Here is a 27,307-nt window from a genome sequence, read left to right as displayed (position 1 = left end):
TTCAAATCGTGCTCCCCACGTCGCAAGGCCGATTCTCAGCCACTGAAGCAGCAAGGAAGTCCGTGGAAGTGGGCTTTTAAAGAGATGACCAGGTTACTGGGAGTCACTATGGAGGAACCTGAGCTGGTCTGACGAGAACCCTTGTGGGAAAGAAGAGCATAGACCGGGGGGAACGCCGGCATCTACACACCCAGCAGAGGGGCCTCGGGGCGCAGCCCTGCGACACCCTGACCAGCCGGCCCCCCGCACGGTGCGGAGTCTGTCTCCGCGATCTCACGCCCCCCCACCCGCCGCGCTGCTCTGCCACAGCGGCTTGGGCCCACCACCCCGCGGCGCAGCCCCTCATGTCGGAGAGACGGACAGCAGACAGAGACGGACAGCAGACAGGGCCGAACGTGACCCTGCCCCGCCCTGGGCGCCTGGAGGCTGAAGGTGGTGTGCGCGCGGGCGACCCCCAAGGGTTGGCCCCCGCAGCCTCCAGGGTCTGGGGGAAGTGGCCTCAGGCTGGACCGTGAAGCTGGGCCGGGGCGCAGGCCCGAGGTAGCAGGGCTGCTGGCAGGGGCCCCGGGCGCCTCACGGGTGCCATGCAGGGACGCTCACCCGAGAGATCGAAGTGGTTATGCAGTGCCCGGGAGTTGGTGCTCTCCGCTGCCTTCTCAAACGCCCGGCCGAAAAAGCTGGGGACACAGAGGCGTGCTCGCCGGCCCCCACCCAGGGCCTCAGGCCACTCTGGATAGCCACTGCCCCCCATCGGCCCCAAGCCCAGCCCTGCTCAGCCCTTGGGTGGGCGTGCCCTCAGCAACCCCCATGCCCGGCGGAGCTGTGTGGGGTGGGGTCCCAGGCACGCAGGGCAGGGTGGGATGGACCAGGGGAGGGGAGGGGGCGCAGGGTGCTGGGGGGCAGGCCCACCCTCCTCGAGGTGGAAAAGGCCGTCCCCGGCCTGGCACTGAGGCTGGAACCCCCCAGGCCCGGCCCCTGGACCCACTTCTTCCTGTCCGAGCTGTCGGTCTCTGGGGGGATGCCCACCATAGTCACGGTGGCCTGCTCCGCGCTCAGGGGGGCGGCCATCACCAAGGGCAGCAGCTTGCAGCGCCGGTTCTTTGTCTGCCAGGGGGAAGCGTACCTCGATCACGGCCTGTGCCCGGGTGAGCAGCCCCAGCGCCCAGGAGCCCCGAGACGCCCGAGTCCCAGGCCACCGCCCCAGCCTCCGGGGCCCCCGGCTGCTCCCTGCAATTGCTCCAGGTCCTGACGCGGCTGTCACCTCCTGCAGGAGGCCCTCCCAGGCCCCTGGCTGCTCCCCCCAACCTGTTCCAGGTCCCGACGCGGCTGTCACCTCCTGCAGGAGGCCCTCCCAGGCCCATGTCTCCCCACCCGCCTCCGCTGAACAGGACCCCAGCCCCAGAGGCCCCCACCCTCACCGAGCACACGAAGGATTTGAGCAGGTGTCTGCTGAGCAGGCTCAAGGAGGCGGGCTTGGAGAACAGCGCCACGTCCGGGGTGCCCTGTGGGGGCAGGGCGGGCAGTCAGGGGCGTCCAGAGCGCCTGGTGGGGGTGTGCGCGCAGGGGAGCTGACCTCCATGAGGGCGCAGTAGAGGAAGGGCCCCTGGGAGACGACAAGGTTGGTGCAGAGGCAGCTGGCGATGGTCTGCTGCGTGGCGCGCAGCTGCCGCTTGGCGAGCTCCAGGCCGAGGTACAGCTTGTCCAGATTACCCCTGCAACGGCAGACGCGCGGTGGCGCCACAGGCTAGTGGGGGCACCCGGCTCCCACGTGAGAAGGAGCGACGGTCTTCATCCACGGGGATGGACGTCGCGGGGAGGGGCTGGTGTCGGAGGACAGGAAACTGGAAGCCAGCAGAGGTGCCCTGCAGGGCTCTGACGGGGAGGTGGGGGCGCCAGGGGCCTTCCCCACTGTGGAGCAGTGAGGCCTTCAAGCGAACCTCCACACCCAGCAGGCGAGGACCCCGAAATGCCACACTGGCTCCCCACCTGCCAAGACGAGGCCATGCCTTCCACCCGCAGACCGTCCCCGGAGACCCAGCGCTTGCTGGGCACCCGCAGCACTGCCCAGCGCCCGGAACTGGGACTGAGGAGCACCAGACATTCGAGAAAGACCCGCGGCCCGAAACAACGGCCCTCGAGCAGGCTGGGATGGCCTGGAGCCAGAGGCGCGGTCGAAATGAGGGCCACTGGTTCAGAGAGACCTGGGCGATACGGTCACGGGCCAAGAACAGGGCGCTATGGACAGGGAGCAATCAGAGGCTGAGGCGTGCCTGTGGAAGGGACGATGACGAGGCCCTGAAGGCTACAGGGTAAAGTCCAGAAGAGCCCTCACACAGACGAGACAGACAGCGGGAGGCAGCAGGCAACCCCGAGACTGAGAGGCTGAGCATCCTTCCAGGGGCCCAGGAGGACCTAGAAACAGGCGTGCTGGGGCGGGGGCCGGGGGAGGACAGTGAAGACTCACCCAAAAGCTCAGCCTAGCGATGAAACGGCACCCACCCCACCCACCACAGACCTCCTGCTCACTGAGAACCGGAAAAGGCCCCGAGGACTGCTGGCGGGGTCTGGGGCGCACTTAGAGAAACAAGAACCAAAGCGGCTTGGACCGCCACTCGGCACCACAGGCGGCGGGGGGGCGGGGAGGACCCCGAATTCCGCACAAGCCAGACCCGCACCCGGATGAGGGTGGAGGACGCTGTCAGACACACTAGGGCACAGAGCCTTTCCCTCAGCAGCCCCTGCATCAAGACCCGCCTGAGAATCACACTCCTGCAAGACGACGGAGCGCAGACAGCCGAGGGGCCCGAAGACAGCCGAGGGGCCCGCAGACAGCCGAGGGGCCCTTGGGCACCGTCTGGGTGGTGGACGGCAGGCCTAATGGCCTGGAGCCGAGGTCACAGCCCCAGGCTCTCCTGGACAGAAGGCACTCAGGGATGAGAGCTGGGAAACCGGATGCCGTAAAGGAGGCTCCAGGGAAAACAAAGAGCTGCACGGCCGGAAGGAATGTGGTCACTGCCCAGGTGGCTCAGATGATAAAGGGTCCTCCCGCAAAGCAGGAGACGCGGGCTCAATCCCTGCGTCAGGAAGGTCCCCTGGAGGAGGCAATGGCAACCTACTCCAGTCTTCTAACCTGGAGAACCCCATGGACAGAGGAGCCTGGCCAGATACAGTCCATGGGGCCACAAAGAAGCGGATACAGCCGAGTGACTCACACACACACACACCCTGCGTTAGTGACTCTGGGATATTTCACCAGCCCAACCACGAACCACCGTTCACTGAGCTTCATCCCTTAGAATCAACCCACAGCCACAGGTGAGACAGCTCACGTTCGGTCCTCTGCCCGCGATTCAGCGTTACCAACCGTGAACACACCGGAGCGTTTTCACATCTGGAGAAGTGCGGGGGAGGGGAAAACGAGGGATGCCAACAACCTTTCCTCACCGACCGGGGAGGAGACCCAGACATGAGAACACTAAAGCTGAGAAGCAGCTAACAATAGAGGCAGCACTGTCTGGACGGGGGAAGGCACACAGACGGGGCTGCGTGCTCTGCTGCGGCAGGAAGTCCCCGGACAATGGCCGAGGCTGGCCCACCGGCTCTAAGACGGGTGGGGACGGCCGACGGTACAGTGTTTGTACTTTCCCATACTCCTAGATAAAGGCGGAGCAGCGACGTTATAGAACCACTGACCTTTGGTTCTCAGACTCACACTCAGAGCGCAGGGGAGCCACAGTCCCGCCCGTGGGTGGAGCGCAGGGGGAGGAGGCCCCCAGCTGGCCAGCAGCTGCACTGCCGGCACCAGAGCGGGGCCAGCAGGGGCGCAGAGGCCGACGGGAGGGCCAGGCAGCCGCGGGCAGAGGCCCCGGGGGCCACGTGGGGCCCGCGGCGAAGGCCAGGGGCCAGGGCAGGCCCCCCAGAACAGTCAGGAAGGCTGGACGCCCAACACGCGCAGAACGGCCCGGTCTGGTCACCGTCACCGACAGAGCAAGGGCAAGGAGGGTGCCTCGCTCTCTGGAAAGCAGGCCCAGAGCCGTAACGCCCTATTTCGAGACAAGTCAGAAGACAGTTAAAGACGGCGTGTCTCAGGAAGTGGGACAGGGGAAGGTCAGAAACGGAAGGAAAACACTTCAGAAAAGAAGACCAGACTAAAAGAGAGAGAGGCGCCCGAAGAGGCACGGGAGGCGAGGCAGAGGGGGAGTCTAAGGGTCAGTCGGAAGGGAAGCACGCCCCCTGAAGCGGCCGCGAGTCTCCCGCGTCCCGGCCCCGCCCGCGCCCCGGCCCCGCCCGCGTCTGGGGGCCTCCACGGCAGGGCAGGGCGGGGGCGGGAGTGGCCGGTGCGGGCTGGGCCGCGCCGCGTCCACTACCTGGAGAGGCTGTCCAGGGCCTGCGTGAAGCTGTCCGTCCCGGAGCCGTGCTCGGGGCTCTCCATCAGCGACATCGTGGCGAAGACCACGTCGCTGGCCAGGAACTTGTGCTTGAAGCCAAAGCAGACGCTGAAAGTCTGGACACGCACGTCCTTCATGCTGCAGCGGGGCAAGCGACGCGGCGGCCGTCTGCATGTGCCCGCGGCGGCCTGCGCTGGGCCAGCTCGCGGGCCGGCACCCCCCCGCCCCGGCCCCCATGGATTCTCACGGCATGGCCCTTCTGGCCAGAGAACAGACAGGGCAGGAGGCCCGCACACCAGCCCTGCAGCAGGGATGCTGAGCGCCCGGCACCAGGCCGTCAGCTCTTGGGGAGCGGCAGGAGCTGGCTGCGCCTGCGCGGGGGGCGGGGCGTCCCAGGACGCCAGGAGCAGCCAGGCCCGTGCCCTCCAGCAGGGCCAGCAGATCCGCGGGGCACACCTCGGCTGAACCCGGCCCCAGTGGGATCCCAGGGTCCAGAGACAGGCCCAGTTGACTGCAAACTCCTGCATCTCGGCCCCAATTCTAGACTTTTCAGGTACTTTAAGAGGTCCTATTTTTAACCCAAAGAGAAGATCCCAATGTTTGTGTATTCTCATTGTCTGCATTATTCTCAGGACGTGGCTAAAACTGAAACCCTGACAAAGTTTAACCCACAGAAATTTGAGTTTACCCAAACTTATTTGCAGACTCTTCAATCATCTCCCGCAAATTTTCCTTCAAGGAAACGTCCATGGATTGAAACTTCTGCTTCACCTGTTTGAGAGGGAGACTGGGGAGGAGGCGCTTGGTCACAGGAGGCGCAAACCCTGGCCGCCACTCCAGAAGGACCAGATCCGTGACTCTGCGGGGTGGGTGGGGGGCCACAGGGCGGGGCCTCGGGGACGCTCACCCCACATCTGCGAGGAACTCCTGCAGCCGCTTCTGCCCGTGCAGGGACCAGAGCTTGAACCTGGCCGCCGTGTAGCACGTGTTGCACAGGCTGTCGTGGAGCGACCAGTGCTGGTAGAGCGCCAGGCGGAGGCTGGGCCCGCGTCAAGGAGCTGCGGCTGCGCAGTGACCCGCCCCCGCCCGGCCCGCCCCCGGCACCACCAGCCACCCCGGGGCCCTGGCGCTCCCCTATCTCAGCGGCACTCAACCCGGACAGAGAGCCTGGGAGGTGTGACGCAGAGAGACCCAGGGGACCCTGTGGCCACACCCCACCCGGAATCTCCAGCCCCGGCGGCCCAGGACACAGGGCGCTCCTGAACACAGCGGAGCCTGCGCCCCGGGGCCCTCCCGAGCCTCTGGTCCTGGGGACGCGGGCGGGGCGGCGAGGATACTCGTACTCAAAGGAGATGCGCGCGCAGTCCACGGAGAGCGCGTGCGCCTCGTCCTCGTGCCGGTGGCTGTGCCGGGACACGTGCCGCTGCAGCGCGCCCACGTCAGTCACGTACTTCACCCTGGAGAACAGCACGCCTGGGCTCGCCGCCCCGCCCACTGGGCTCGCCGCCCCGCCCACTGGGCTCGCCGCCCCGCCCACTGGGCTCGCCGCCCCGCCCACTGGGCTCAGGCAAACCCCCCCCCCACCGCTCCCGCTGCTGAGAGTCCACACAAGGCCACACAGGACTGGCCCCAGGCCCACGGCAGGCCCTCCTCACAGGGCCCTGCAGGGACGCGGCCCCCCAGCCCCTCCGGCAAGCCCGCTGCGGCCGACCTCGGGCAGCCTGGGGACGCGCCCTTACTGGGTGATTTTGTCTTGCACCCACTGGCCCGTGAGTCCAACGATGGCCCACCTGGAGGGAGAGGACGCAGCTGTGAACGGGCGGGCGGTGCTCGCGGGCACCTCTGGCCAGCGGGGTCTGACCCAGACACTCTACTGCACCAGGCCCCCAGCAGACCCGGAGGCACCTCGCAGGCACCCCTGCCCTGGAGCTCACCGCCCGCCAGGGCTGCAAAGGTGCCAGGCGGCACGTGGGCTTGCTCAAACCTCACATTCAAGTTTGCTGGGCAGCAAGGCCGGGTGGTCAGCTGGGAAGGGCTGACGGCCCAGGCCCCACCCCCGGACCCTCTGTGCCCATGACGCTCCGCTGTCCCCCCCACCAGGCCCCTGCACAGGGCACGGCGGGGCCGCAGCCCGCACTGGCGGGGGGCCCGACCCGGCCACGGGGGGCCCGGCTGCTCAGAGGGGCTCACGCACCACAGCATGTCGCTCAGGTCCTTGGACATCAGCCACGCCAGGTCGAACATCACCATGGCAGCCTACAAGAGAGACGGGCCTGAGGCGGTGGTCCTGCTCAGGGCAGGGCCCAGCCCACGCTGCCGGGGCCCTGATGTCCCACGCGGAGTTGGGGTGGGGGAGAAGGGTCCGATTGGGAGCCCTAAACCCTGTCTGCCCTGAGACTCCAGGTCTCCTTCAGCAGCTCTGAAGAGACTGGCCTCCATGGGAGCGTCAGGCATCTGAGGGGCCGGGCGTCTGTTCCCACCCAGACTGCCTGCCCGCCTGCGCCTCAGCACCCTCCGCTTGCTGGAACAGAAGGGCTGTCCTGTAGAGGCCAGCGGGGCCCCAGCCACACAAGGGCTCTGGAAATACGGGCTGAGAGTCAGGGCCCCAGGACCAGACCCTAAGACTAGACACAGCATGCTTCACTGGAAATCTATTTTCTGGGGTTCCTCAAGGTCCCGAGCTGTGCTCAACGACCTCTAGCTGACACGATGTGTCTTTCGTACGAAATTCGTCCCGGGACACACAGATGCTGACGGGCCTGTGCGAGCCCAGAGTCCCAGCCCCCTGCACAGACCAACAGGCCTGTTCAGTGTTTCTCACGATGAGCAGAAACAACAGCTGTCATTCCCCTGGGCAGCCCTGGCCTGAGGGATGTTTCACCCAGGAGAGGCCCAGGCTCACCCCTCCCGGGCCACACAGAGGCTGGGAGAGGCCTCAAAGCCGCGCGCCGTCCTGCTCCTGTCCTGCCCGTTCTAGGACAGTGGCCCCCAGAGTGCGGCCGGGACCGCGCGCACGCCCGCCTGTACCCACCGACGTCCCGTGATACTCGTACTGCTCGTAGTCAAAGAGGATGTCTCTCCTGTAAGGACACAAGACGCCGGGTCTTCACCAGGAAGAAAACATTGGGGAAGATGCTAAAATCTGATGACACCCAAGAAACACGATTTGCAGGGGAAAGAGGAGTCTGGGCAACTTGAGTCTCTTTTACACGCCTGCGAGATGCTTCACACAACTGCCCTCTATGCGATTTGTGAGTCTGTAAACTGAAGTATCTATACTCAGAAATCACGACAGTAAAGGGCCAGGGCATCACCCCCAGTGGACAGCGTGTTTGGGAGACCTGGGGGCCGGCCTGGCCCTTGGGGACCAGAAGCGAAACAGAGGGGCCCACACGCCATCCTGCAGGCACTGGCCCAGACGCGCTCAAGAAAGCCCGTGACCCTAACGTGGAGCAGAGACGGGCACTGCTGGCCCGCCTTCCCGCCACTGGACGCAGTCTCACCTCCGGGCCTCCCACTCTCTCCGCTGTCTCCTCTTCAGGGTTCGCTCTGCGATCTCCTGACCACGACAAAGAGCACAGAGGGCTGAGAAAGAGCCAGGAGCCCAGCCCCGCCTGGGAGGGTTCTGAGCCGACGGCAGGCCAGCGGGCGGGCGGGGGCACCAGCAGGGTCTCTGTGGTGACGGCGGCGTCCCATGTCGCGACTATTTCAGTGGCTGTGACAGGTCACCGTCCGGGACACGGGCAAAGCACACACGTGCTTTCAACTCGTTTCTGACACGTGCGCGTGGCTCTGCCGTGATGTCAGAACCAGCTTATAAAGGCAAGTGATGGTCCTGACGAGGGACCTTCCGGAGCGTGACGCAACGTCTCCCTATCACGTGACTTCATACTTCTGTCAAATCTCATGGAACTGTACACCTGGTGACGGTTGTTATGCAAAACCCCAGGTTTCGTTAGTAAACTAACAACTCTCTGACCTTCCTCAGTGCCGAGCGGCGTCCTGTACCCTGCCCTCATGCCCGTGGGACTCCCAGGCTGGTCAGAAGGGCTCAAACGGCTCAATTAGAAAAAACAAATAAACCAACCCAATTTAAAAATGGGCAGGAGATCCAAACAGACACTGCCCAGAGTCAGCGCCCACACCTGCTGCCTTCCAGCTCTGCCTGGGCCCGCAGGCTCTGGGCTGACCCTTGACCTTCAGGAGTGACCAGCTCCTTAAGACTGGGGTGAAAGGCCCAGACCCACCTCCTCCAGCCGTGTGCGCTTCTCAGAGGGCTCTGACCCTTCATCGCTTTCATTTCCCGAATGTTCTTCATCCTCCTCTTCATCCCGAAAGATGTCTTCATAGGCGGGAATTTCAAGGTCATCATCTTGTTTAATGAGCAGTTTGATCTATGATTAAAACACAAAGCCATCAACCTCCCCCCTCCTTGGTGGAAAACTATCCATCACCCGTTTTCTCTCCCAGAATCTTATCTCCTGAATTTGCACCCCACTCAGTACCCAGGAAGTACGGAGCCTGCAGACGGAACGCCTGCAGTCACTCGGGTCTGGATAAAACACTCCCTCTTAGGCCCACACTCAGCCAGCAAAACGAACACCTTGCACCTCAGCCTCCGACCAAGGACACAGAGACCCGTGACCTCGCAGCGAGCAAGAGTGCTGTCCCTGAAAGCGGTCCTCCGTGAGAGGGTTTCAGGGCTGAGGCTACTGTGGGTGCGTGCCCACGGGCGGCTCAGAGAGCTCCCGTGAGAGGGCGCACCAGGCTCGCTGGGCCCCACACGACCGTCCTGGACCCCACACCACCCGGGCAGCCAGGGAGCGTCCTGCCCCATTTACAGGGCGGTGCCCCTGGAGGTCCCAGGAGTCAATAAAGCCGGCTGGCCTGAGCTCCGAGTGCACCCAGAGTAGGTTCCGGACCCTGTGCCTCCTGGGTCAAGTGAGTCCCACACACGCCTTCTGAGCACCTCCGAGGGAGGGGACATGTTTTTCATCAGAGATGGACAAGACCAGGGCCTGTCCTCGGGCTGCTCCGGCCCCTGTAGGCAAGGGGGACACATGCCTTGCCAGGAACACCAGGCCTGATGCTGTGGCATGAAAGGAACCGACCGACGGATGGGCGAGCTCGGGGAGTCCGGCCTACCTGGGTGTCGTTGTACACATTCACAACGTTGACTGGCCTGTGAGTGTCACACACGAAAAACACAGCCTCTTCGTCGGGTTGAAGGATGTCCAGCAGATCCACGTTCGCGCCACAGTTTATGAGGACGAAGTAGCGGAACTGGACAAAGGAGAGGGGCGCGGTGAGCAAGCGCGCAGGGCAGGCCGTCTGCCTTCAGCACCAGGCCGGCGTCCTGCGGGGACTCGGCAAGGCCCTGCTGGCAAGGGGCTCCAGATGTGGCCACAGCTGGCCTGGGCCGAGTGCTTTAACAACCCCACGCACAAGTTCGTTTCCAGGACAACACTGTGACGTGGGCACCATGACTGTCCTGCCTCCGAGGAGCAGGCAAAGGCCGAGTCTCCTCTGGCCTCAGGCGTGGGGTTCAGAAGACGTGGACAGACCTAGAGTCCAAATGCACGGCGGGGCCCCGCCCAGCCTGTCACTTACTCTCCTGCGGCAGACTCCTCTCTGCGCGGGCAGCACTGCACCGGGGCAGATCCAGCAAGTCTGCGGCAGCTCGCACTTAACAAGCACCTGAATATTAAGTGGGGCTTCCCGGTAGCTCAGAGGGCAAAGCGTCTGCCTGACAATGCAGGAGACCCAGTTCAACCCCTGGCTCGGGAAGATCCCCTGGAGAGGGAAATGGCAACCTGCTCCAGTATTCTTGCCTGGGAAATCCCATGGACAGAGGAACCTGGTGGGCTACAGTCCATGGGGCTGCAAAGAGTTGGACACAGTAGAGCAAGTAACGCTAAATATTAAGTAAAGCTGTTCGTCACATCCTGTCACTACAGAAAACTCTTTCCCTGTAAATACGATCTGGCATAGGCCCCTCTCATGAAGACAGGAGCACCAGGTGAGGACCTGTCTCTGCCAGACAGTCCTCGTTGCAGCCAGAAACTCTGGGACCCTCTTCCAGGCAGCAGCCCCTCCCTGGGGGCGCTGGGGTCTCAGATGTCCTGTCTCTCATCATAGCTCCATGCAGAGCTGAGACGCTACCTGGGCTCTACTGCCCAAATTCCAAAGGAAGAAAGTATGTTTCTGAATTTCCAGTTGCAAACTGGGATACACTTCTCGGAAAAATAAATGTGAAAAAATGGTCTAATGTAAAGTAATTTTAACCAAGCTGTACCAGAAACAACCTTCCAAATTCCAAGCACCTGAAAGTGAAATGTGTCTAAACACAAGTTCAAAGCTAGAGATTGCCCATATTCGCTATCTTGTTTTTGCTGTAATTTTGTCTCTGCGATTGGAGGGTAAGTCACCCGCACACAGAGCTCACTCTCTCTTCTGTGTGGCCTAAGAAAGTTGATAGCTAGAAACACACAGAAGCCACTGTAGAAATATTGCGTTCTTTACCACCAGCACCACTTGGGAAGCCCCATCGCAGAAACAGAGAGAGTGCTCAGTGTTAAGAAGCTGCAATTGAGAGATAAAGCCCAATATTCTCAAATGCATCTCTCATACCTGTTCTTTATGCTCTAGAAATGCAGTTTCAAGTTCTTGCCACCCAGAAACTGGAATCAGCGTATACTGCACGTGGTCACACTGGAACAGGGCCTGGAGACAGAGTATTTTCAATCCATGTTGAAATGCACACAAAAAGAAAAAAATAACATGGGCTGAGAGACAACAGATGCTAACGTAAGTTCAGTGAAATGTTGACGTCAGCAAAGAGGTTAACGGGAACATGATAGTTCACTGAACTGTACTTCAGCTTTGCTGACCATCGTCAAAGGAAAACACTGCTGAAAAACTTGGTATTTCTTGGTTTTCAGTGAGTTAATTCCTGACCCAAGGGCCTGACCAAAGCTCAGGTAAGCCTTGCTTGCGTGGCCGCACGCTCGGTCATTTAGGCCTGACTCTTTGAAACCCCATCGACAGTAGCCTGCCAGGCTCCATGGGGTTCTCCAGGCAAGAATACTGGAGTGGGTTGCCATTTCCTGCTCCAGGGAATATTCCTGACCGAGAGATTAAACCCCCATCTCCTGCACTGCAGGTGGATTCTTTACTGCTGAGTCATCAGGGAACCCCAAACCGTATTTAAAACCGAACAACGATCTTTCCTCAGCACTGAAGAATTGATGCCTCACACTCTGGTGCTGGAGAAGGCTCTTGAGAGTCCCTTGGACAGCAAGGAGATCAAACCAATCAATCCTAAAGGAAATCAACCCTGAATATTCACTGGACGGACTGATGCTGAAATGCCAGTACTTTGGCCACCTGATAAGAAGAGCTGACTCATTGGGAAAGACCCTGATGCTCGGCAAGATCTAAGGCAGGAGAAGGGGATAACAGGATCAGATGGTTGGATGGCGTCACTGACTCAATGAACATGACTTTGAGTAAACTCCGGAAGATGGTAAAGGACAGGGAAGCCTGGTGCGCTGCAGTCCATGGGGTCACAAAGAGCCGGACATGACCGAACAACGCTTTTTCCTATTAGGCTAAGGAGCCAGTATCTCCAGAATCCCTGATGACACCCCAGTGCCCTCACTGTCAGATTCTCCTACCTCGAACCCCAACGGCGAGAAGGCGCCCCACGCCGGCCGGTCTCTCCAACGCCGCCGTTCCGTGCCCAGCTGTGCCTTCTGCCGGCTTCTCCTCTAACCCACCTAAGGCAGTCCCTCCCCGGGCGCAACCTGGCGGGAGTCCCCGCCCCAGGCCGAGCTCCCGCCCCGCTCCACCCCTCGCGCCTGCCGCGACCCCCGCGGCCCTCGCCGGCCCAGCCAGCAGGCCTCACCTGAAGGATCTTGCAAGCGCACAGAGCGTCCACGTCCGAGGCCACGAAGAGAAGGACCCTCTGTCGGGAGGAGAGCTGGCTGAGAGCGGCCCCGAGAACCCCGGCCCCTCCCGCCCCCACGGCCGCGCGCCCTCGTCCCTTCCCCGTCTCAGAGCCCAGGAAGGGCTCACCTGGCTCTGGACCACCTCGTAGAACTCCTTGCGGAAGTCGGACACGAACATGACCGCGGCGCCTGGACACCCCGGGACGGGACTCTGCGAGCCTGACTGCGGTCAAGACTCCCGCCAAGTCCGGGCTCTCCCGATCGCCCCGGGGGCCAGCCAATCGCGACTCAGGTCCCCGCCTCTCCGCCCTTCTGATTGGCCCCGCTTTTCTGATCGACACTTGGGCTCCGCCATTCACGACAGGACTGCTCCGGCCCGCCCCTAGAGGATAGTCCTCCGCCGGCTGCACGCACTGCGGTCGCGCAAGTTCCGTGCGACTCCGGTTCCCAGACACGCTCCGCTCCGTACACTTTACTTTGGGGGGGAAAAATGCCCACTCCCCCCTCCAACTGGAATCTCCGGGTTAAAGAAACCTCGCCACAAACTAAATTCCTGTACACTTCAGGAATTCCCTGAAGGAGATGGCAACCCCCTCGAGTACTGTTGCCCGGGAAATTCCACGACGGAGGAGCCTGGGGGCTACAGTCCGTGGGGTCGCGGAGTCGGGCACGACTGAGGACTTCACTTTCACTGCCCGTCACCGCAGGAATGCTCAGGCGCCTCAGTGGTAAAGAACGCGCCTGCCAGGCCGGAGACGCGCGCTCGAGCCCTGGAGAGGGAAATGGCAGCCCTGCGGAGAATCCCGCGGGCCGCGGAGCCTGGCGGGCTGCAGCCACGGGGCTCGCAACGCAGTCAGACGCCGACACGTCAGAAGAGCGCGTCACTCAGGGCGTCGAGGGGCGCGGCCGAGTTCCAGGGCGGAAGTGCGGCCCACTTCCGCCCGCGTGCTCGGCGGCGTCTGTGGCGGCCGGGGGCGGCCCGCGTGCTGGGCAGCGCAGGCGGGAAGGGGGCGCGTCCGCCTGGTTTCACTCGCGGGAGGCGCTGCGGGGTTAGGCAGGCGTATCGGGACGCGCGCGCCGGCGGCGCTTTTGATCCTCGCGCTTCGGCCGCGCTTGCCCGCGCAGCGTCCCTGCGCTCGCGCCTCCCCCGGAAGTGCTTTCCGTCCGTTCCGGCGAGCGCCGGACGTCCGGCGAGCCCCGGGCTTCCGGCGCACTGCTGAGGCGGCTGCCGCTGCGAGGGGGCGTCGGCGGCCCGCACCGGCAGCGTTCCCCGGCGCAGCGCTCTGGCCGGGCGCGGCGGAGGCGTCCGCCATGGTGAGTGGCCGGGCGTGCAGGCCGGCCGCGGCGGGCGGACGTGGAGGCCGCGGAGGTGCCGAGTCACCCGGCCTGAGTCCGCCGACGTCTGGGACTGAGCGCAGTCTCGCGGGTGTAGACCCGTGTCGGCTTCCCGCGGACAAGCGCGGGGTCGGCCTGGGCGCTGTGGGCGTGAGAGGCGAGCGCGCGGGCCGGTGCCAGAGCTCGGGCCTGCCGCCCCAGCGCCCGGGCCAGCGCGGCCCCGAGGCCGCTCGCCCGTTGCGCCGGAGCGGGCGTGGCGCCGGCCCGGGAGCGCGCGGTTCCGGGCTGTGCCTTAGGACTGCAGGCTGGCCTGCCCGCTGAGCTGTGAGAGCCCCGTGCCGCCCGGCGTGCCGCCCCCGAGTGTGTCAGTGTTGGGAGCCCTCCTCCCAACCCGGAACACTGCCGGGCGCCGCCCGGGTGCTGGCGCCGGGGTCGTGCAGGGCAGCGGGGCGGGGACGAGAACGCAGGGCTTCGGTGGGGAGGGTGCTGAGACGTGAGGAGGCCCCCAGCCCACTTCCTCCGTTCATCCCCAGCGCCCTGTGTTTGCTAGGCTTCTGGCTCAGATTTTGTCCAACGGAGAGTCTTGCCTAGAAGAAGGAGAGACACGGTTTGGAAAACTCCCTTGCGGTGCTGCAGGGAGTGGAGAACCGTCCGTTTTAAGCAGGAGCTGCGTTTGCCGTCTGTGGAAGACAGTTGGCCCAGCCTGCTCGTTCTGGAATTGCTAGTAAACTATTTCATCAGTACCGGACTCTGCTTTTAACAATGTGTGCTTAGAATCCAGTCAAGACGTGCTGTCTTGTTAAGGTGTTTATTTAACTTGTAGAAAACCGTATGCGGTAGGTCTAGCACTTAAGCCATGTGTAAGTGTAAACTCGGTGGTGTGAAGTATATCCCTGTCGTGCAGTGGATGTCCAGAACGTTTTGGTCTTGAAAAGTTGAAAGTCTGTCCCTGTGGAACAGTGGCCTCTCCTGCCAGCCCAGGGCAGCCCCCTTTCTCCTTCTGTCTGAACTTGGCTGCCTTAAGCGCCTCCTATGAGGGGAATCCTGCAGTGTCTGTCCTTCCCTGTGGCTCACTTGGCTGAGCACAGTGTCCTCAGTTGATTACCATTGTCACGCGGGTTGGAATTTCCTCCCTCTTTGTGGCCGCACAGTGCTCCATTGTGTGAATGGATCACGGTTTCTTTATTCATTCTGTCGGTGGGCATTGGGGTGGCTTCCAGCCCTTGGCTATTGTGAAGAGCTGTGGATACGAGCGTGCATCTGTATTTTCAGACCCTGGTTCCGATCCTTTGAGCTGGTATCCCGCTGTGCGGTTTCATGTTCTTCCGCTCCGGCACCTCAGGGTAGTCACAGTACCCTGAGAACGCCCTGGGTTGCTGGGCAGCCTGAGTTCTGAGCCTCCCTGTAACCTGCAGTTTGAGAGCTGGGATCTTATGTTTGTGGTGGCAGCGTGTCTAGGCTTCACTTGTGTGTGGGAGGGAGGGGTGTGGTGTGATGGAGTGCCCCACGAGAGGGGTGTGAGCCCTGGGCCTGGGTGGAACAGAGGAGGTCCAGAGAAGGGTTGGGGTGCTCCTGGAGGCCGGGGCGGGCGTGGGGGCTTCTGGTTTCTGCAGAGAATGCTCTCCTGAGTGTCCTCTTAAAGCAGTGTCCCCGAGCTCTCGGTTCCCTTTCACTCTCTCGTACTGAGAACGCCGCCGCCCAGATAGTCTTGTCTCCCTTGCCTTGTGCGCGCCTCTGCCAGGGCAGAGGTTGGAGCCGTTTGGTTAGTGGTGCTTCCCTGGCGCTTGGAGACCAGAGCCCAGCAGACGGCGGCACTCCTGAACACGGGCCGAGAGGGGCGGGGGCGGGGGCGGGGGCGTGGCCATCGCAGGGGACCCTGGGACCTGCTGGTGGGGGGCTTGGGGGCGGGGAGAGGCCAAGGACAGGCTTGCTGGGGGCACCATCTGAGCACCACGGGGACGAGCTGGGCAGCAGCTGCTGGGAGGCGCCCCGGACTCGTGCGAGGTGGCAGCTGGGTAGCCTTGCTCTGGCCAGCTCTGGCTGCAGACGGGAGGCCCGGGCCCGTCTCCCGTGCCAGCTGCAGCATCTCTCTCCTCCCCCAGTTCTCCTTCAACATGTTCGACCACCCGATCCCCCGGGTCTTCCAGAGCCGCTTCTCCACGCAGTACCGCTGCTTCTCCGTGTCCATGCTCGCGGGGCCCAACGACAGGTCAGACGTGGAGAGAGGAGGGAAGAGTACGTGCCGCTCTCCTGTGACTCGCAGCCCCTCCCGCCCCGCCTGCAGGGCCCCAGTCCTCAGCAGCCCTCGTCTGCGTGTGAACAGGATCTGGTCGAAGTCACGGTGTCTCAGCCCCGGGGACGGCAGGGAGGCGGGGTGAGGGTCCCGTTGTGATCACATTCCCGGCTGAGGGCCGTGTGGTTCCAGCCGGCCAGCTTTGCTGTGACAGACCAGTGTGAAGCCCTGCCTGCACCGCTAGTCTCCTCGAGTACTTCCGTGTAGACGCAACAGAAAGCACACTCTGGGTTTTGTTGTGTTCCGTTAGTTTTCCTTCTCTTAACATGTCTTAAACGTTCTTTCCACAGTAATTATGCCGCCCTCAGCCCTCGACCAGCTCAGTAAGTACTTGCTACCCGACTTGAGGACAGAGATGACGTGACTGTGGGCACCGGGGCCACACGGGAGCCCCTCAGCACCTGGGTAGAGGCCCCTTCAGCAAGGCTGCTTGGGGGCCGTCCGTGAAGGGTGCTCGCTGGGCTGGGAGGCTGGGGCCTGCAGGTGCTTCTCTGACAACCCCCACCCAGGTCCCATGGAGACGAAAGGCGGGTGTGAGCGCCAGGGCCGTTCACGCTGCTGGGGTAGCCGATGGCCTTGGCTGGAGGCTCGGGGTCTTCCCCTCAAGGACGGTGGCGGCCCCGGGAGGACGCTGCGAGCAGGCCTCTCGTCTCCCTGCACCTCTAGCCTCAGCTCCAGCCACAGTTCTGAGTCCTCCACCCCAGGAGCTGCCCCCCCACCCCTGCCTGCCTCGTAGCAGGAACAGGAAAGGCCACGCTGTTCTCCCTCCCTCGACCCCTCCAACGGGAGCCACTCGAGACCTTACACCCCGGCCCCGCTCCTGGAACTAGGGAGACCCCAACCGCAGACACCGAGTCCCTCGGGGCGGGGGGTCCACACTGTGGAGGGCGCACGCTGGGCAGCTCAGTGGGGGTCAAGTGCTGGTTTGGGCTTTGCACCTTGCTTGACCTGACCCCAGACTAGCGACTCTCTGGGTTGGCGTCCTCACCTCTGAACAGGACACGTGGAGCCGTCTGTGTGACTGCTCGGGGGCAGCAGTGCTTCCTGGATGGCGCCTGTGGTGTGTAAACAGCCAGGGCCCTGTGGCAGCGGGCAGGGGCAGGGGCAGGGGCTGGCCCTTAGGCAGCGCTAGCTGCAGCCGCTGTACCTGTGGAGGGAGGCCTCGAGTTGTGCTCCGCTCAGCCGGGCTGAGGGGTGAGTAGACCCAGGGCACGGCCCTTAGGCCCAGGTATCACAGAGGAGGGGCCGGCCTGGAGCCTAACTCGTGTGGAGCTGACCCAGGACTGAGACCAGGTGTGTTGGCACACAGACGGGAGAGGAGGCTCAGGGGTCAATCGGACGGGGGCTTAGGCCAGTGCTGGACGGACCTTGTCAGTCATGGGAGGACCTGTCCAGGTGAAATCCTGTGGGCAGAGGAGGTGAGGGGGTGCAGCAAGCTCAGGCACCCCAAGGTGCTTCTCGAAATCACAAGATGAAGTTTGAAAATTACTGGACTGAGAAACACAGGGGTCTCTACAGTGGCAAGAATCTCAGACCCGAGGTTGGATTCCTGATCAGTCCGTTCACCCTGACCCACCTCAGTCCGCTGCACAGCTCTGCAGCCCAGGGCACGCTGGTGACGAGGGCCCGGTGCCTGAGGCACCTTGTTCCTGCTACCCCACCTCGGGCGCCCAGCTTCACACACCCCCCAGCAGCCTCCCTGGCACGAGCGTCTGGGCACTCTTGGAGGTGTGCTATTGGGCCTCCTGACTTTTCCAAGCACCTGGTCGATGTGCAAACTGTGAATAAGTGTGCAAACGTCACTTTCTAGAGCTGGGATCTCAGACAAGCGCCTGTTTAAGTGGGGCTGTCTCAGCAAATGTCAGCTCTAGCTGGGGCGCAGGGCCTGCCGGGTGGGCAGGTGCACGAGGCTCAGCCCCGTGAGGGTCCTAGTGCCTGCCGGGGCGGGGGCTTCCCCAGGGAGGGTCTAGGGACCGGGTTTCTCTTCCTGGAAGAAGCTGAGCCTCATCCCTTGCCCTTTGCAGGCCGACTTAACATCACCTACCCCATGCTGTTCAAGCTGACCAACAAGAACTCGGACCGAGTGACTCACTGTGGGGTGCTGGAGTTTGTGGCCGACGAGGGCATCTGCTACCTCCCACACTGGGTGAGCAGCTGGGCCGCGCGGCCCTGCCCCAGGGCGGCTGTCACGTGTGGCCATGGACTCAGTGCTCCAGGACCCTGCCTGGAAACCGCAGCTGTGCTGTTAAACTACCGTTCCCGGGTCAGGCTTGTTCTAAGTGATGGAGCAGGAGTATTTTCAAATGATCCGAATACAGAGTTCTAGGTTTTAATCCGTGTTCTTCTCCCTACCGTGTGTGTGTGTACAGAGTTCTAGGTTTTTAATCCGTGTTCTTCTCCCTACCGTGTGTGTGTGTACAGAGTTCTAGGTTTTTAATCCGTGTTCTTCTCCCTACCGTGTGTGTGCGTGCGTTCACCTGTACCTGAGTGTCCAGAGCACGCAGCCACATTGCCATGGGAACGAAGCCTCTCTGCCCTCAGGCTGGCCCCGTGCTGTCCACAGGCCGGCAGAGCTGCGCCTGCACCGCAGGGCGGGGCCCATGGCAGCTAGGAGTGCTGCTGGGGGGGGGGGGCGGCTGGGCCACAGCGTCCCCAGTGTGAGGGCCCCACGGCTGCCCCCTCTGTCCCTTTGGCCTTCAGCACCGTCTTCTGTGACTGCCAGCTGCTCTCAGCATTGTAGGTGCTTTGAAGGTACCCGAGGGCCCTTGTTTTTACGAGGTCTTATGTGGAAATGCAGTGTCCCGGACAGTGTAGAAAGGCTGGCCTGGGGCCTTGGGAGTTGGGTGAAGTGGGTGGAGGTCCCTGTGGGAAGGCTCTGGCCTGAGGAGGCCTGGAGCTGGCAGTCAGGGCCTCGCCTGCGGCCCTTCCAGTGACTGGCTGCCCCAGGTGTTCCCGCAGTTCCCCCTGCCCCGGCCACGTCCCTACTGCGTCCCCTCTGCTCCCCTCCAGATGATGCAGAATCTGCTGCTGGAGGAGGGCGGCCTGGTTCAGGTGGAGAGCGTCAACCTGCAGGTGGCCACGTACTCCAAGTTCCAGCCTCAGAGCCCCGACTTCCTGGACATCACCAACCCTAAGGCCGTGTATCCTTCTGGGGACGCACGAGTTCTTTGCGGGCGGAGCTGTGCAGGCGGTGGGTGATAGCTGGCCTCCGTGGGGTGTGCCTGCCGTGGGGCCGCACAGCAGGCGTGATTGACACTGACTTGGGAGCGCTGGTGCTGGGCTGGTGGGTCCACACGGCGTGGGGGCCTGGATGAGCGTGCTGGGCGCGCGGCGGACCCCGCCCGGGGGCAGCTGTGCCTCCCTCCAGGGGCCCTGGCACAGAGCCCAGCGGTGCGTCTGCAGCCGTGCGTTGTGCCTGGCCTGGGTCTTCAGTGCAGATCAGTAGATTGCTGAGGAGGAGGCGTGCTGTGCTTGGGCGTTTTTCCCTTGTCTGGGCACTCAAGGTGACTCGGTTTTGAGAACTATGTAGTAGTTCTTAAAGAAAGGGCTTACAGGCTACTTTTTGTTTTAAAATTGTTGTTAGATGACTGCCCGAAAGGTAGAGACGGCAGAAGCATAAGTGAGAACATCTTCGCTTTGAGGCAACTTTGCCTACATTTCCTTCCATATTTTTTCCTGTAGGGCTTTTTAAATCCTCTCGTTGAGGCGTAACATACGTGCAGTGACGCGCACGCTTCAGTGAGTTTGGCTCATGTGCCCCCAGAAGGGTGCCTCTGCCCCCTTCTTCCTGTCTTCAGCCGACCCCTGGCCCCAGACACCTACCTGCCTCCCACCTCAGAGAGCTGCCCTTCTCAGGGTTGGGGGTCTCTCTGTCCCATGGCTGGCTCTTTTCGTCAGTGGAGAGTGAGGGTCACCCCGTTACCACGTGTTAGAGATGCTGCCTTCTTGTTACTGAATTACTGCCCCAACTAGGCACGTGGCTGTTGGGTACACAGAGTGGCCTGATGTTGCGAACCCGCTGTGGGCACTTGTTTCGGACGTGAGGACTCCATCTTGCTCTGTTGGCCTTGACCGTGTGTGTCTATAGGTTAGAAAATGCATTGAGAAACTTTGCCTGCCTGACCACTGGGGACGTGATTGCAATCAACTACAACGAGAAGGTGAGTGTCTCAGCCCCTCGCGTGCCGGAGCCTCGAGGCCGTGAGCATGAGCCCGCTTCTCACACGCTGTGGGAGCAGACGCCAGTTACACACAGACACGCCCACACACAGACGCTCTCCAGGGCCGGACGCCGGCTGCTCTCTGACAGTGTCCCTCGTGAGACATGCAGTCCTAAGAGTCGTTACTGTTCAGTTTTACGGATTCTGAGTCACACTCTGTATTTTTTCATAAACTAAGACGGAGTCTTGTTCCCTTTAGCTTTGTGGGGACATTTTCGTTGTTGTCTATCTTAAGCTTTTTGGATTACAGACCGTCTTAACATCGTTGTTCTGAAAGTATAAGAGCAGAAAAAAAAATGGTAAAAGAGAGTGACTTCTTTGCGTGGTAAGGGAAGGACAGTTACCCAGGTGTGCGTAGACTCGGGATGCACGTCAGGGTCTCCATTTTTGGAAGTATGGAGACTGGATCCTCCAAAGGGCCCTTCGGGGAAGACTTGGCAGCCTGTGCTGAGGGCTGGTCACCCATCTGAGTGTGGCGCGAAGTCTGGGTCAGGGCCTCCGAGGGAACCTCATCCCTTGAAGGGGCCTCGTGAACGCCGAGGAGCCTTGTGCCAGGCTCTCTGGAAGCAGCAGCCCAGCTTCGTGGTGCCCTCGGGGCGGCTGCAGGCTGGAGGGCAGCCCTCCGGTTTCTCTCTTCCAGCTCTGGTGCCACCACTGGAGGTTTCACGGGCCACTAGTTAGCTGTGACCTGCAGTTTGGGAGCACAGCTGTCGACAAAGGGGAGCACGGACACGAGTGTCCACGCAACCTCGATGATGGCAGCAGCAGTGCCCGAGGCCCCCGGGCGGCACAGACTCACTCCCGTCACGCACCGGGGGGCCTGCAAGCCAGCCGAGGGCTGTTGAGCCCTCTCTGTGTGCTGGGGACCCGCCCCTCCCGTTCAGTGTTCTCAGTGGTGCCGCTGTCTCAGCTGGTCATGAGAAAAGCAAGACGCTCACTGGGCAGAGAGAGAGTCTGAAACACGCAGGAGAAGCCGCTGGGCAGAGAGAGCGAGCGTGAAGCAGCGCAGGAGAAGCTGCCGGGCAGAGAGAGCGAGCGTGAAGCAGCGCAGGAGAAGCTGCCGGGCAGAGAGAAACGGCCGGGCAGAGAGCGTGAAGCAGCGCAGGAGAAGCCGCCGGGCAGAGAGAGAGTCTGAAACACGGAGGAGAAGCTGCGGGGCAGAGAGAGAGCCTAGAGCAGCGCAGGAGAAGCCGCCGGGCAGAGAGAAGCCGCCGGGCAGAGAGAGAGCGTGAAGCAGCGCAGGAGAGGACGCTTCCTGCTCCTCGCCCTGTGAGTCGGTGCGTGGTCTCCGCACAGAGGCTCCTCCCGACACCACAGCTGGCTTTCAGCCTCCTTTCTCCTGGCTGCCTGGGAAGCGCTGCCGCCTCTGCCTTGTACGGGAATCGCGGCACTCACGTCACCAGTCTGGTGCGGGCAGCCTCAGTGCACCCCACGATGAGCCGTGCTGGATCGAGCACGCTCAGCACTGTCTCACCCAGCGTTTAGCTCGTTACCTGCTGGCAGTTAATTCCTGGGAGTGAACTTTCCTGGGATAGACATTGAGTCTTTTGCAGTTAGCTGCCTAACTGCCTTGTCAGGCTGGAATCATCTACGAGGGTGATCAGCTGAGGGACAGGCTGGGGGGCCGACCGCTCCGCTCTCCACAGCGGGAGGTGTGGCCGGGGAGGCTGTCGTCAGGGGAGTGAGCGTGTGCGGGGCCAGGCGTGCCGACACAAGTGTGGTGGGCCCAAAGCTGCCAGGAACCAAGCCCTTCTCTCCCGCCAGATCTATGAGCTGCGGGTGATGGAGACCAAGCCGGACAAGGCCGTGTCCATCATTGAGTGCGACATGAACGTGAGTGGCCGTGGGAGGAGGGGTGTTGGGGCCCTGCTGGCCGGCGCCCTGGGGAGGTGTCACGTGGCCCCTGGGGTTGCTGGGGAGCGGGCAGCAGATGCTTCCAGACCCTCCGAGGAGGCCACTGACCTGTAATCAGTGGCAGGGCTGCTGTCGGTCCTGAGACAGCCAGCACGTCAGCCCTGCCAAGGGCCATCTCCTTGGAGGCTGAGGTGGGGCTACTCAATTCCAAGGAGGGGGCTCTTGGTCTCCACAGCGGCCCAGCACGCCAGGTTTCTGGGCAGGATGCCCATCAGAGGGGTTCCATCTGCCCGGGTCCGTTTATGAGGCATTCTTGAAACGACAGCCTTCAGGAATGGAGAGCGGAGGGGAGGGAGAGAACACTGGGAACGGAGAGCGGAGGGGAGGGAGAGAGCACTGGGGACGGAGAGCGGAGGGGAGGGAGAGAGCACTGGGGACGGAGAGCGGAGGGGAGGGAGAGAGCACTGGGGACGGAGAGCGGAGGGGAGGGAGAGAGCACTGGGGACGGAGAGCGGAGGGGAGGGAGAGAGCACTGGGGACGGAGAGCGGAGGGGAGGGAGAGAGCACTGGGGACGGAGAGCGGAGGGGAGGGAGAGAGCACTGGGGACGGAGAGCGGAGGAGAGGGAGAGAGCACTGGGGAGGTCTGGACGTGGCGAGGTCGCGGTGCCGAAGTCTCGCCGGGACCGTGACCCGGGACCGTGAGCCGGGACCGTGACCCGGGACCGTGGAGGAAGTGGCCCCTCCTGTGGGGCTCTGGCAGCTGCACGTGGGCCCACGCGGCCCCAGCGCAGAGGCTGCGTGCGGCCCCGTGTCACGGTGCTCTCCCCCCGGGTACAGGTGGACTTCGACGCCCCCCTGGGCTACAAGGAGCCGGAGAGGCAGGCCCAGCACGAGGAGTCAGCCGTGAGTGGCTCCCCGCACGCTCCCCAGCTCTGCGCGCCGGCCGCGGGGCTCCGCCTCTGCTGGTGCTGATGCGGCCGTGCTCTCCCCGCCCAGCCCCGCTCGCGGGCCCCGTGTGTCCTGGCTGTCCGGTGCCGGCAGAGGCCGGGGAGGGCCCCGGGAAGGGCTGGGCCCCCGCTGAGAGGCGTGTCCCGTGTTCCTGTCCCTCCAGGAAGGCGAAGCTGACCACAGTGGCTACACCGGGGAGCTGGGCTTCCGCGTGAGTGCCGCCCCCTGCCTGTCGGGGACGCCCCAGGGACCCCAGCCGGGCCGGGGCACCCCGCACACGTGCACCTGGCACCTTCTCCGTCTCCAGACCCTTCTCCATCCGCTTTCTCCGGGATCCTCCCAGCAACTGCCAGGCAGCCCCGGCTTCCTAAAACTCCTCGCCTACCAGAAAGTAGCAATAGTGCCGCAGACGCACAGAAGCCCTTCAGGGCTCACCAGCCGTGACCTCTGCTGTGGCCTCTGGACCGCGTCCCGCGGCACATGGTGGCCCCCCGCCCTGCTGCCGCCCCTGGGAGAGCGGGGGAGTGTGGGCGAGGCTCAGCCCGGGCCCGGGAAGCGGGCTGCAGAGCTGAGCCGTGGGCAGCCAGTGCCCTGGGTGGCACGGCGGCGGGGGCTCCCCTGAGCTCACGGGGCCCCAGGGGGCTGGGCGCTGAGCTCCCGAGGCGGTCCCCGCCCACGCCCTGCAGTGCTGCCCCTGCCCCAGGCCCCTCTCACCCCATGTCTGCTCGCCTAGGCCTTTTCTGGCTCCGGAAACAGACTGGACGGGAAGAAGAAGGGGGTGGAGCCCAGCCCCTCCCCAGTCAGGCCTGGAGACATCAAGAGGTGGGTGTGCTGGCCCCAGCCCACCCCCTGGCCCGGCCCCCGACGGCCGCGCTCTGCGGGGTCGCAGGCCCCGCCCCACCGCCAGGCCCGCCCAGCGGCCTGCAGGCCTCGTCAGCCCTCTGTCCTGCCCACAACCCGGCCGTCCCAGCTCGTGCCGTCAGTGGCCGCCCGGCCGCCTCTCCCGGTCATTTGGCCCAGGGACTCGGGGCAGAGTCCTGGCTCTGGTGGCCCTCATGGTGACAGCAGGGCTGAGCTGCGTGCCCGTTGATCACGTGAGATGCCGCAGACGGGTGTGCGCCCGACCTCTTGGGGGGTGAAGTGCGTGTGAGTGAGAGGCTGGAGGACGCTGATGTGAGCCCAGGAGACCCTGCCCCGTGCCCTCTGCTCCCCCTGGAGTCAGCAGGGAGGCGCCCTCTGGCTGGCACGAGGTGCAGTGGGTACAGCCTTGAAGCGGAAGGGAGGCCCTGTTTCCCTTCTGTGCTTAGAAGCGGACTCCAGTCCCTTCTGGCGCCAACGTTTCTCCTGCTCTCTCTTTATAGAGGAATTCCCAACTATGAATTTAAACTTGGCAAGATCACGTTCATCAGAAACTCACGTCCGCTGGTCAAAAAGGTTGAGGAGGTGAGTGTTTCATGAGTCATAACAAGTTTCCTTGGCTACTGGTGACAAGGGGATTTTTTCCCTCGCGATGAGGGTCTCCTTCCGTGTGTTCTCCGTCCCGGCCCTCCTCCCCGTGGGCTGGCTGTCCTGCTGAAGCTGTGTGGACTCTGCCGGCTCTGTGGTGGGGATGGGCGAGGGCTCAGCTGCTTGCTCTCCTGTGCAGGTCCGGCCCGGGCTGTGCGCTGAGATCTTCAAGCCCCGGGTCGGTCTTGCAGGCCAGCTGCTGTGATCATCTGCCTCTCACAGACCGGAGCTTGAGGGCACTGGGGTCGGGGCGGGGTGGCGTTCAGGGTGCCCAGGCCTCGGGCAGAGCTGACCACCGAGCAGCCACCCCAGCGCCTCCACACTCCAGACATGGCTCCCTCGGCCCAGGGCGGGGAGGGGAGGTTTCGCCGTACGGGCCCTTCTCCTGGGTGCCAGGAACTGGCTCAGAAACCCCGCACAGCCTGCCGCCTGGCCACTGTGACTCTGCTGGCGGTTTGGGTTTGGGTTAGGTGGTTAGCCCCACTTCAGACCCTGGTCTCCTGGTTTCCTTCTTGAGGCTCGGTCCCCTGGGGACCAAGAGGGGTTCAGAGACCCACTTAAAGCCCTTCCTGGCCTTAATGCTCGTCGCTTTGACACCATGCTGAGACCTTGCTAAGCTGGGAGGAGCGCTCTCGGTCCCCCCACCAGGCGCTTGCTCGCCCCAGCCCAGCTGCTGGCCGTGCCTGCCAGCCTCGCCATCCTCTGGCCCCTTCGTCCCTGACCATCGCAGGGTGGGGAGACAGGTGTGCGCAAACACGTCCAGGCGCGGTGTGTGATGGGGGTGGCCGGCGGGTGCACTCCCGCTGCCTGTCCTTGGACACAGGGGGCACACTCACGGGGGTCGTGGGGGAGCCCCGAGGAGACCAAGGCACCTGACTGCAGCCCTGCTGAGGCAGGGGGCAGGGCCCGTGCTGAGGACCAAGCGTCTGTCCCAGGGCACTCGGCCCTGCCCCCAGGAGAAGGGCCGAGCGTCACGGTCCCTGGAAGGCCCTCAGCCTGGCAGTGGTAGTCTGTCCCTGGTGTCCGCCCCACCCGGCTCCCGTGCACAGGCTGGGCTGGCTGCAGCTGGAGGAGCTTTGCCAGCAGAGCCCAGGGGAAGTCCCAGCCTACTCCCCCAGCGTGAAGACTGCAGTCGGGAGGCTTCCCTTGCCAGCACCCCAGTCCCGGGAGCTCAAAGACACCAAAGGAGCAGGAAGCGCCAGGGAAATAACTTTCCCAGACAGGGGCCCTCCAGGCCTCCAGCCAGTGAGTGGAAACAGCTCCAAGTTGGGGCAGAGGGAAGACCCTGAAGCTTCCAGGAGGTGGAGATTCTGCCATGGGTCAGGAATAGCAGGGGACACGGTGGAGCAGGGTCCTCAGATGTCTGTGCCTGGTTCCTGCACATCACTGTGCCAAGCCCTCACCCCTGAGCCTGAGCGCGATTGTGTTTGGAGGCACGGCCTTTCCAGAGGTGAGGTGGGATGAGGCTCTAGGTGGGCCCTGTTCCACACCAAGGAGATGCAGACACCCCAGGGAAAGGCCTGTGAGGACGCAGGGGCAGGGCAGCCACCTTCCAGTCACGACCGGGGCCTCCGGGGAAGCCACACTGCCGGCCCCTGGGCCTCGGGGTCCGTGCCTCGTCGTGAGGAGGTGTGTCTGCTCAGGGCCAGCCCGTGGTGGTGGTCTGGTGGCCCCAGCAGTCTCACACCAGCCCCATCAGTGAGCCGCCAGAGGAGAGAGGTGCCCAGTTGTTTAAGAGCTCCCTGGAGGCCTGCTCTGCGCCCTCTCAGGAGGCAGCCGTGACACCCCACTGAAACAGAGACTAGAGTAGGCACGAGAAAGCCTGCCACCCTGGAAATGGGGCCGCCCCATGGCTGTGTGCAGCCCTGGAGCGTGGCCCGTGCAGGCAGGGCACAGTCCCGAGCGCCTGGGAGACAGGTTCCTCAAGTGGTGAAGTCGGGGGGGCCCTCCTGCGGCCGATCTGTGCACACTGGAGAAGCCAGGCTCCGGTGCCAACCGCAGGGTGGACGCAGGCCCTGCAGGGAGGGGGCGCTGCTTGGCCCGGTCTCGGCGTGCCCTCCTGTGGCCGCCACCACGAGAAGCCTGCACGGGGCAGGGGAGAAATACCAGCTGCCCCAGGCGGTGATCGGCGTTGGCTGGGAGCTTGGGTCCTCTTCAGTGTCTCCCCGACTAGCAGCAGAGCTCGTGGACAGTTACTTGCTGTTTTCAGAGCTTCTGGAAAACAGTCTTCGTGCCGGGAGGAGAATACCTTGGTAGACTGAAGGCTGCCGAGTCACCATTCTGCCGAGTGCACCGGTCTGCCGAGGAGCTGAGCCTCTAGGGGAAGTCAGAGCTGTGTGCAGAGATGCTGAACTGCTCACCAAGGCAGCTTCAGTGCTGCAAAGCTGGAGATAACAGCGACGCGGGCTGGAATTGGTGTGAGAGGAGAGACGTGTGGCCTGAGATGGGGCGGTTGTCTGCAGAGGCACATAGCAGGGATTGGAAGTGTGCTTTGGGGTGGTTTTTCTTCTAGGGGAAGAAGGCTGCGGTAGACTAGTTACCCTGGCTTTGTTTTCAGTTCAGCCGGTGATAATTCACATTTGTAGGAATAAAGTGGGAGTAAGGAGGATGGCGGGACGGTACCTGAACCAAAGGAATAAAGCATTTCTAGTAAACTTCCAAGGAGCTGCTGAAGACGGTGTTTTCTCCTCACAGGATGAAGCCGGAGGCAGATTCGTTGCTTTCTCTGGAGAAGGACAGTCGTTGCGTAAAAAGGGAAGAAAGCCATAAGCTGGGACTGTTGACTGATTGGAAAATAAAATAATTGCAACATG

The 27,307-nt window shown here is 63.0% G+C and overlaps 2 protein-coding genes across 12 annotated transcripts in view; one reads left to right on the top strand and one right to left on the bottom strand.

Annotated features, from left to right (window-relative positions):
- CDC45 (cell division cycle 45) overlaps positions 1 to 13,511 on the bottom strand; it is a 15,366-nt gene extending 1,855 nt beyond the window's left edge. The window contains exons 1-17 of one of the 4 annotated variants that reach the window (XR_011250055.1): positions 12,465 to 13,489; positions 12,295 to 12,354; positions 11,019 to 11,111; positions 9,534 to 9,671; positions 8,636 to 8,782; positions 7,892 to 7,947; positions 7,420 to 7,468; positions 6,583 to 6,644; positions 6,128 to 6,178; positions 5,726 to 5,845; positions 5,296 to 5,427; positions 5,077 to 5,175; positions 4,368 to 4,526; positions 1,574 to 1,712; positions 1,419 to 1,502; positions 1,027 to 1,104; positions 601 to 677 (exon numbers count right to left, since the gene is read on the bottom strand). Coding sequence is in view for 2 of the 4 variants with exons in the window: in XM_069558469.1 (XP_069414570.1) it covers positions 601 to 677; positions 986 to 1,104; positions 1,419 to 1,502; positions 1,574 to 1,712; positions 4,368 to 4,526; positions 5,077 to 5,175; positions 5,296 to 5,427; positions 5,726 to 5,845; positions 6,128 to 6,178; positions 6,583 to 6,644; positions 7,420 to 7,468; positions 7,892 to 7,947; positions 8,636 to 8,782; positions 9,534 to 9,671; positions 11,019 to 11,111; positions 12,295 to 12,354; positions 12,465 to 12,515 (1,636 nt within the window). In the remaining 2 variants the exon portion in view is untranslated. Of the gene's footprint in view, positions 1 to 600; positions 678 to 985; positions 1,105 to 1,418; positions 1,503 to 1,573; positions 1,713 to 4,367; positions 4,527 to 5,076; positions 5,176 to 5,295; positions 5,428 to 5,725; positions 5,846 to 6,127; positions 6,179 to 6,582; positions 6,645 to 7,419; positions 7,469 to 7,891; positions 7,948 to 8,635; positions 8,783 to 9,533; positions 9,672 to 11,018; positions 11,112 to 12,294; positions 12,355 to 12,464 lie in introns of all 4 variants that reach the window. The other 3 variants (XM_069558469.1, XR_011250056.1, XM_069558470.1) reach the window with 3 other exon arrangements.
- Positions 12,748 to 27,307, top strand: UFD1 (ubiquitin recognition factor in ER associated degradation 1). 8 transcript variants are annotated; one of them, XR_011250058.1, is made up of 12 exons: positions 12,748 to 13,651; positions 15,775 to 15,881; positions 16,256 to 16,288; positions 17,990 to 18,111; positions 18,975 to 19,105; positions 20,053 to 20,125; positions 21,950 to 22,018; positions 22,878 to 22,943; positions 23,152 to 23,199; positions 23,296 to 23,810; positions 24,350 to 24,431; positions 27,189 to 27,307. XR_011250058.1 is itself a non-coding variant. In XM_069558473.1 (12 exons), the coding sequence occupies exons 3-12, from the start codon at positions 16,261 to 16,263 to the stop codon at positions 27,261 to 27,263; spliced, it is 783 nt and encodes a 260-aa protein (XP_069414574.1). In that variant the 5' UTR covers positions 12,748 to 13,651; positions 15,775 to 15,881; positions 16,256 to 16,260; the 3' UTR covers positions 27,264 to 27,307. The 8 variants fall into 8 exon arrangements, 3 of the variants coding, with proteins under 3 accessions (XP_069414574.1, XP_069414573.1, XP_069414576.1); XM_069558473.1 differs by having other exon boundaries at positions 23,722 to 23,810; XR_011250057.1 differs by having other exon boundaries at positions 12,991 to 13,651; positions 15,775 to 15,907.

The sequence above is a fragment of the Ovis canadensis genome, chromosome 17, assembly GCF_042477335.2.
Source record: "Ovis canadensis isolate MfBH-ARS-UI-01 breed Bighorn chromosome 17, ARS-UI_OviCan_v2, whole genome shotgun sequence".
NCBI classification, from domain to species: domain Eukaryota; kingdom Metazoa; phylum Chordata; class Mammalia; order Artiodactyla; family Bovidae; genus Ovis; species Ovis canadensis.
The sequence above is the reverse complement of the archived record's forward strand: the minus strand, read 5'-3'. Positions and strand labels throughout refer to the sequence as shown.

Coding starts and splice junctions, on each gene's coding strand:
- UFD1 (XM_069558472.1), top strand. Junction 22,019..22,877: donor TCATTGAGTGCGACATGAAC/GTGAGTGGCCGT, acceptor CCCCGGGTACAG/GTGGACTTCGACGCCCCCCT. Junction 23,200..23,721: donor CCGGGGAGCTGGGCTTCCGC/GTGAGTGCCGCC, acceptor CTGCTCGCCTAG/GCCTTTTCTGGCTCCGGAAA.